Genomic DNA, 8,828 nt, shown 5'->3' with positions numbered 1-8,828 from the left:
CCCTCAATGAAATTTGCCATGTTAGAACTTTTTTTACTTTCTATTTATATCTATTTTGTTATATTTCAAAAAAAATATGATTCAAAAGAAATACTCTGAATAGTCGAGATTTAATTTCTCTTTGAATAAAAATATTGAACGAAGGGGGCGAATGTATCTAAATGGATTAAGGCAGTGAATTGTTCCATATTCAAATTTAGGTTGAACATTACCTTATTTTTTTTCTTCTAAATTGCGAGTTTATATATATATATATATATATATATATAAAAAGTTATGATATTAATTTGGAAAGACATTTATCTAGTATATTCACATTAATAACAAAAATAATTCAAACCTAATCCAAATCATAATGTTAAAATCTCTTTTATTTAAAAATATATATATTATTTTATTATTATATATTAATATTTGTAAGTGTCCTTATCTAACAAAATTATAAAAATATTTAACTCCTTAAAATCATCTCAATCAATATTATTTAAATAATTTATACCAAAAAAAAGATTTGGACTTTGTTTGAATTGAAATTATTTGAATAACTTAGAGAAGAGAAAAAAAAGAATGATACTTAATAATTTTAAAAAAATAATTATTATTTTTGATAAAAAAAAACTTAAAATGTATTTAATATATAAATAAAATAAAATAAAAAATATTTTAGTTAATAAAATGAACGATATAATTAATAATAAGTGATTGAAAAATTGAAGAATAAATAAAAAACTTTGGACAAACAAGATTATTTCATTATTTGCCATTTTTAAATTAAGATTCATATGCAAACTCTTATCATTTTTATTTTACAAGCCAAAATAACCCTAATCTTCAAACATTTAAAATAAAAATACACCAACTTGAGTTTTTGACACTCCCATACTCCAAAACCCTAACCTTCATGCTTTTTTTTTTGCCCCATCCCAATCGGTCATTGTAACATTTGCTGGGATAGAAGTTTTTCCTCAAATAAAGCAAATTTAACCAACAAAACATTGGATAAAATAGACCTTTCAACAAACTTCGAAGGAGATTATATTCAACGTGTTCATATCTTCATAGCGATCTCTGATGATCATCATAAACGAAAGAAGGAAGAGGTTCAACCAACCCTCCACACGAACCTCTTCCAATTCGATCATAAAGAATAGTGTAATTCGAACTGCTAACGTTCCTAAAATAGCAAGATCCATCATCTTTATAATCTTTATAATCGTAAATTTGTTGAGTACTACCCAATCCACTACTTACCAAATTGCCCTTCACTCGAATATAACCTTCCCCTTTTTGAACATTCTCCAGAGAACTAACCAACCCTCCATTACCAAACCTCTTCTCGTTCAAACCAAGAGTCAGATTCGCCACCATACTATACGAACCATTTCCTTCATCATTAGTATCAGAGTAAAATTGAAGCGAAAATCTTTTCAACGAATCAAACACGTCTATCTTTGATCGAATTGAATCATTGAAATCAATTCTCTGGTCTATAATTTGTAGATTTCCTTCATTACCCATTTCCATAGAGTTTGTGAATTCAAACGCTTGAATAGAATCAGTCGTGATATTTCCATGAGACGATTTCACCCATCCAGATGATAATATCGATCTACTAGATGTTGTCAAGAAATTTCCAATCAAACCGGTGAAATTCAGCTGCGACGAGTAAACAAGAGGCAAACCATCGTTTCTCAAAAGCTTTCCAACTGTTCTTTCACTTTTATCATCAAGCCATAAATGCAAATTGGCAGATATATACCAAACATTTAAAGCATTCGTGACTGCAAAAGAGAACTCATGGATATTCCCATTGAGGATAGTTCCTAAAAATGGTGTAATCTCGATATCATAAGAAGGGAGATCGAATGAACCAATTCCAGTTATGGGTCTCCACAGAAGAGGATTAATTCCTCCGGTGTATACAACAGTGAAAGGCCAGACAGCTCCGACCACAGAACCGTCCAATCCAACTACAACCTCCCTAAAGGGTCCATTTCCAGCGAAACCAGTGAGGTTATTTGCGTTAATGTACTCATTCGGAAGATTAGAGTACCAAAATTCATCGTTTTCATGAAATGAAACGTAAATCTCCAAAACAGACCTATAAGTGTTCTTAGGAATACTAAACATCTTCGATTTTACATCAGTCGAATTTTGGATCTCGAACCACAACCCATCATTCAAAGGTAAATTTCTCGAAATGGGTATGATAAGATCCGCCCTAGAATCAGTATTCCGATGATGTTCTTGAGCAGGATAGAAATGAATGGTCAAATTAACATGATAAATACCAGTATAAGTGTTGTCAATAAGATTCCCAAGATAAACAGCAAGCGTTTGATTTGACATCAACAATGAATAATACCTCGTAATATCCTTCTCAACCGTCCAAACAATCCCTGTCGCTCTCGGCTCCGCCGTACAACTCCTGAGGAGCTCGACGCCGCCTAACCAGACACCAAATATACGATCGAATTGCCTACCTTTAGATGTGGCTTCCCATTCAAGAACGATTGAGTCAAAATCTAGATTAGGGCAGTCTAATGGAGGCTTATAATCGGCAAGAACAGGGGATTTACCATAGGTATATCCGAAATCGTGTTGAAGAATGAGATGAGAGCAGGGTTTTGAACGAGGATGCTTGATGGGTTTTGTAACTTCAAAGTATCTAGTCGGTGGGATATCTTGTAAGTTTGAAGATGTCGGTTCTGAAATGAAATCTGGTCGGAAAAGGGTTGGTCTGTGGAGGTTGTTGGCCGTGGAAGGGATGGGAAGAAGGAGAGAGAATAGAAAGGGAAGAAGAGAGAAAGCCATGAATGGCGATTGTGTTGAGGAATTTGAGACTGGTAGTTGCTTAGTAGCAGATGGGACTGTAGAAAGTTTGTTTGTTTTGTAGTTCTATTGAGAAATTAATTTTAAAAAATTATATCATCATAAATATATCTTTAAGAAAATTATTTATATTTTAAAAAATATATATATAGATGCTTAATTTTTAAAATGTTCAGATTGTCGGTATATATGTGAGAGTAATGGATACTTGGGTCCGATTGTGGGTTGACTAGTTCATAAACTTAAAACGGTTAAAAATAAAATTAAAAATATTAGAGATATGTTTCGAACTTTTAATATAACAAAAACAAGTAACACCCTTTAATTAACTAGATTAATAACACTTTATATTTTAAATTTAACACTAAACTAAATTTGATAAACGTATAACATTTTAAAAATATAAGTTCAACTTTTTAATATATATATATATATAATGATACTTAATTTTTAAAGTGTCCGGATTGTCGGATTGAGAGCTGTGGTTAATTTTTATATATTTGTGAGAGTAAATAGATATTTGGGTCGGATTGTGAGTTAATCCGCCCATAAACTTAAAACCATAAACTTAAAACAGTTAAAAATAAAATTAAAAATGTTATTAAATTTTTACCGTAATATTTTTTTCACGGTTTTTTATATCAATACTCGTGCAAATACGCAGAATACATGTTAGTTTTATTAATATAAAAATTATTGTTTTATTTTATAAAAACAAGTTTTTGACAGCATTCACAAGAAGACAATTTTACAGAATGTAAAGTATTGTTTTTATCAACTATTTTAATTTAATTTTAATATAAATGTTTTTCTAGGTCAAGATCTTTCATTATTTTTTTTCACATCTAGATCTTGTTTGATGTTTGGTATTGAGTTTTTGTATTGAATTTTTAAAAAATAATTATTTAATGAAAGAAGTTATTTATATTTTAAATTGGTTAAATTATTATAATACTATTTTATGGTTAAAATTAAAATTTAATATTAACATTAGCACAATAGTATATTAACCATTCCCTTCAATCTATTCTTATCAACAAGAATATCACTAAACATTAACAAATTATTTAAATAAGTTAAATCAAAATTAAAAAAAAAATCTAACATTTTTTCATACAAATTCTAGAAAGTAATTTCGAATGGACCATGGCATACTTTCAAAAGTATAGGAACTAGGAAGCTATTTGATAAGTTCCTATAAGATTTCTTATTTCTTAATTATAGATTTTTTAAAATAACCCTTATATTATTTTTAAAAAATGGGACACAAACATACAAATTAAGATAATTTTTGTTTAGATTAATTTATAATTTCAAGAATCACATTACTGTACTTGAGCAAATCTTCAATAGAAAGAAAAAAAATGAATAATATAATATCATTCATATAATGAAATGTACATCAAACACCTCTATCTATATAATGTCTTCATCTTTAGTCCATCACCCAGAAAAATTAACAGCTTCATACAAGCAAAGTATATATAAAGAGAGAAAAAACTCAAACCTGTGTTTGGCCAATATTTGTGATAATGATAACTAACTTTGGCAAAAGGAGTCAAAGAAAATCCAAGTCAACTGAAAGATCGATTTAGTACCGACAATTGCCCAGAATCACCATTCAGTAAGAAAACTTCCAAAGGTGCGTAAGATGAAGTCGACATTGATGATGATCCAAATCTATAAGTAGGCTGCAGTATTTTGCTCCCTTTAGGGCAAGGAATGGTGAGGAGTCGTGGCCCTGTTCTCATCTGCCAAATCTGGGAGAAGACCATTTGCTTGATTAAAAAAAGAGAAGAAATATATGAATCTTGTGATGTACTACCATTCGTAAGAAGCTATTGGCTTATTTGGAACACTTTTCTTTATAGATATGGATTCGGATGAGAAACCATGTGTGAAACTTAGCTCAATTTCCAATTGTGATCCCATCGGATATGGATGTGGATCCACGTTTAGAACAAACCTTAGACAGGATGTGGATCCATTTGAAAACAAAATAGATTTACAGTTTCTCATTTGGATCCTAATTCAAATCCAGATCCAGAACAGAAAGTGTTTCCATATAGGTTACTATTACTTGTGTTCTCAAGATCAATATAATTCTGCAAATTGTGAATGAAAAAAAATGTTACCTCAATAATCTCTTTTTTAGGAGCATGAATGGCTAGGCATAGGTAATAATCATTCTTAACATGATTAACATATGCAGATGTAGAAGCTGCAGAATCTCCTTTAACAAGCATTTCCATAAAGAAGCAACTAGCATCACGATATCCCTGTGCAAAGAAGAAGAAATTTTTTCAGACATTCTATGAATAAGTAAAGCTTAAAACTCTGAATCAAAACCTTCCATAATCGAACAACAACTAGGGCTTTTGTGTCCAGAAGTAATATACGGCCAAGAGAATCTGTTATTGCTGCCAATGTACCACCAGGTGATAGTGTCAGCTTCTCTCCCTTTCTAGGGCTATCCTTCAAACATGTAAGAGGAGAAGCTGCAAAAGAGAATTAAAAAGAACATCATTTATTTTTTCTAAACATGAAAGAAGACAACAAGAGCACATAATTAATCACCAATCATTTCCTTCAAACAGACTAGAACTGTCACCGTTCAGAGAAATGACATCTAAACCTTCTAAACGTTTTTTTTATAGAAAAATTTATTAAAACTGCACACAAGGCAAATATAGTGTCATCCACAAGAATAGGTACAACTAATACAATAAAAGATCTCAAATAATACTGTGAGATCCCATACAAAGGGTTTTGTTTTTCAAAAAGAGATCCCAAACAGAGCACCCCACTCAACTGTGGCCATACAAGATAGTATGAGTGAACCTTCTAAAAGATTGAAATGAATTGAGAGTGAACATTTAGCCAAGCCTTTGACAACAAATTATCCCATGTTCTTCAGCGCAATAATGCACCAGCTACCATCAAGGCATCAACACATCAAATATTATAGTTGTTTTGAACCGGTTTATATGATGAGTGAAACTTTTGTTCAAAAATGTTCACAGATTATGGTCAGATTGATACATAGTTCCAAACAGAGGGAGTAGAAAAATTAAGGCAATAGTGTAGAAGGCTAAGCAAGTGCAGGAAGTTAAACATTAGGCTACATTTGGTTTAGAATTGGAATTGGATGTAATTCAAATCCTATGTTTAGAGATATTACTAGAATTGTAATTCCAAGGACTGGAGAATGAATGGGGATAAAACAAAATGTATAAGTCTGAAATTTCATTAGAATTTAAATTCCAAGTTCACCATATTCTCAAACTAATAATGTACAAATTCCAGTTCCATTTCAAACCGAACAAAGCCTTAGTGTAATCAACGAGTCCCAAGGCTAGAGGCCACAAAAGCTGGGCCATACAATGATAAACTTGGTCCAATTATTCTTTGAATCTATATATTCCACATACATCTTTGACGCTAAACTAACTTACCTCGAGCAAATGATTGAGGCTTCTCCTCTGGCTTCTTTGTTGGTGGTGACGGCTCGCTTCTCCATATCATTTTGGAAAAAGTTGCTATTGTCGAAAATGTTGCAGGAACAACTTTAGATAAAATAGCTCCAACCAAGGATCTGCTTCTGTCCTCAGAAAGTCTTTTTTTTGGGTAAAATAAATCATATACACAATGTTTAGAAAGGATAGTATCAAATTGATCATTTAAAGTAAATAACAAAACATCTATCCGCTTAAGCAAAAAACATATCTACACGACTTCAACGCAAAAGGTCCAACATACTGACCTAAAAGCTGAAATAACGGCATCATTTCCAACAGTGACAGCAGAATAATAATGTTGACTTGACTGCCCAACAATAAAAGCAGCTGAATTCAAATACCAGAATAACTTCAGAAAGTTTTTCACAGAATAGAAAATAGAGATAGTGAAGTAGCTAACATTGTCTTAACAATTAACTAATGTTATCACCTGCAGTTCCATCAGTGGAGGGGGCATTATGCCAGTTATTGCAGCATCAGCACAAGATCCATATTTGTTAACATTCCACAACTGATAAGGTAACTTAGCATAACCATTTCCAGATTCATCAGGAGGAGCCTTTTGATCCCATGTCTGCCTTTGTTTTTCTTCAAGCCAGCTTTGCAACATGCTCTAATTTCATCACCAAAAGAATTCATCAATGAAAAATACATATCCAACAAGCCTAATCCTGAAGATTTCCATCTTAAAGTAATTTTGATCAGAAAACGAAATTTCAAATCGAAAAACTTACTTGAACAACAGACCCATCAAAACGACCAATAATTCCGGGAATCACCACGCAGACTTCTGAAGACACCTCTTCATTCATGTCTCTCTTGGTGCCACGAACTCTCAACTTGAGAATTCGTCCAGGATATACCAGCTGGAGAAAATGAAATTTTAGATTTCCAAATCCAAGTAAAATTATAATGCATACATATATAACAAAAGTTATCAATTGACCTGTTTGTGGATTAGATCTCCACGGAGAGAGAAAATCATAAGATACCCACATGAGGTCCCAATAGCAAGTGCCCTATCATCTCCGAAAACTAGCCATTCGATTGCAGATATATACTCCGCCTCAATCGCATTCAGATCAGGCTGGATCTTAGCCAGAGGCTTCGATGGATCTGCTCCATTGGAGAATCCAAGGACGAGGATGTGGTAACGAACGGATAGGGCGATAGAATTGGTGTCAAGAGCAACGATGAGATTAGGGTTGTCAATGAGCCAACCTTCCTTGCCAGAACCCAATTCAGTTAGATCATCGCATGCGATGGAACCTATCTCCGTCATGTAGTTTCGTCGAGCCATTGTTGAATTCTCAGAAGAACCGTTCGGCAATAGCTTAATTGAATCGATCTACAAAGTGTGAAGAAGAAGAAGTAGAAGTTGACGAGCAGGATATTTGGTAATTTGGGAATTGATATATCCTGTTTGATAATTAATTATTGTGATTAAACTATTTTTATCCATAAAAAAGTTATATTTAAAAAGATTAGTATAATTTAGATCTAAATAAATGTTGGATCTTAAAACTCATCTGATTTAGTTCTTGTAACTCCAAACTAATATTAGTCCATCAAATTTTAAAATTTAGAGTAAGATAACTAGTCTAATTTATATAAACTCTTAAATCTAGTTCCTTGGACCATCAATGGGGCCCATCAATGCACCATCCTATGCATTTATGCATTGCAGACTGATTTAGGAAGCATGTTGTATGGTTGGACTTGAAAAAAAAATATTTGTTGGTCGGAGATAAATGTTTCGAATTTCAAAATTTATTAAATTGTCCCGAAGATGTGGTTATTTCAGAAGATAAGAATTGCAATAGGAGATCGATTGAAGTTAATGTGAATCACTTGAAGTTGATCAGTAAATCTTTTCGCTCATCATCATGGAAGAAGGAACGATTTGGTCCCAATCTTAATAGTGGACAATTTTTTTCCCGGGCTACAATTCCCGTAGAAGGTACATTTCTTTATGATGTGATTTCAAAACATCAGTTATATTGCCAATTGCAAATTGTTTAATTACATTGATGGAGGATGGACTCCGACGACTTTTTAATGCTTAGTAGATTATCATTGAGAAACCACATGTTAAGAGTGACATTTCTAATGTCGTGGATGTAGATGGGAAAACGTATGAAATGAAACATGTCACTAGGAGGTTTGAATCAGGTTCAACTCAAAATGGTATCTAGTTTCGTTTGTTTGGAATGTTTGCATTACTATGAAATTTTAATCTTCTCCTTAGAAAGGGGGATGATCTCGATGAGTTTATTGAGTGTGATGAGAGTTCTCAAAGCGGGAACAATGAAGGATGTGTCCGAATTCTTGTGGTACTTCTTGAGTCGAACGTCAGATATCCAGAAGTTCTTCTTGTGGATAACGAAACATATGATTGTAAGGTTATGGTTTGGACAAAATGTTCTACTGACGTTTTAATGACGTCGGATATCGGTTCTTGTTCTGGTCCTAACAAGG

The 8,828-nt window shown here is 32.5% G+C and overlaps 2 protein-coding genes across 2 annotated transcripts; both read right to left on the bottom strand.

Moving 5' to 3' along the window:
• Positions 1-783: 783 nt before the first annotated feature.
• On the bottom strand, positions 784-2,867 carry LOC124915001 (peptide-N4-(N-acetyl-beta-glucosaminyl)asparagine amidase A). The gene has a single exon (XM_047455640.1). The coding sequence runs from the start codon at positions 2,812-2,814 to the stop codon at positions 1,057-1,059; it is 1,758 nt and encodes a 585-aa protein (XP_047311596.1). The 5' UTR covers positions 2,815-2,867; the 3' UTR covers positions 784-1,056.
• A 1,320-nt stretch (positions 2,868-4,187) lies between these two features.
• LOC124914555 (rab3 GTPase-activating protein non-catalytic subunit) lies at positions 4,188-7,714 on the bottom strand. Its single transcript, XM_047455131.1, has 8 exons — positions 7,297-7,714; positions 7,085-7,216; positions 6,781-6,963; positions 6,596-6,657; positions 6,288-6,448; positions 5,182-5,330; positions 4,968-5,111; positions 4,188-4,592 (listed from the first exon to the last, which is right to left on the bottom strand). The coding sequence occupies exons 1-8, from the start codon at positions 7,648-7,650 to the stop codon at positions 4,407-4,409; spliced, it is 1,371 nt and encodes a 456-aa protein (XP_047311087.1). The 5' UTR covers positions 7,651-7,714; the 3' UTR covers positions 4,188-4,406.
• Positions 7,715-8,828: the final 1,114 nt, after the last annotated feature.

Source organism: Impatiens glandulifera, chromosome 9, assembly GCF_907164915.1.
Source record: "Impatiens glandulifera chromosome 9, dImpGla2.1, whole genome shotgun sequence".
Classification (NCBI taxonomy): Eukaryota; Viridiplantae; Streptophyta; class Magnoliopsida; order Ericales; family Balsaminaceae; genus Impatiens; species Impatiens glandulifera.
Note: the sequence above shows the minus strand (reverse complement) of the source record. Positions and strands in the feature narration are given on the sequence as shown.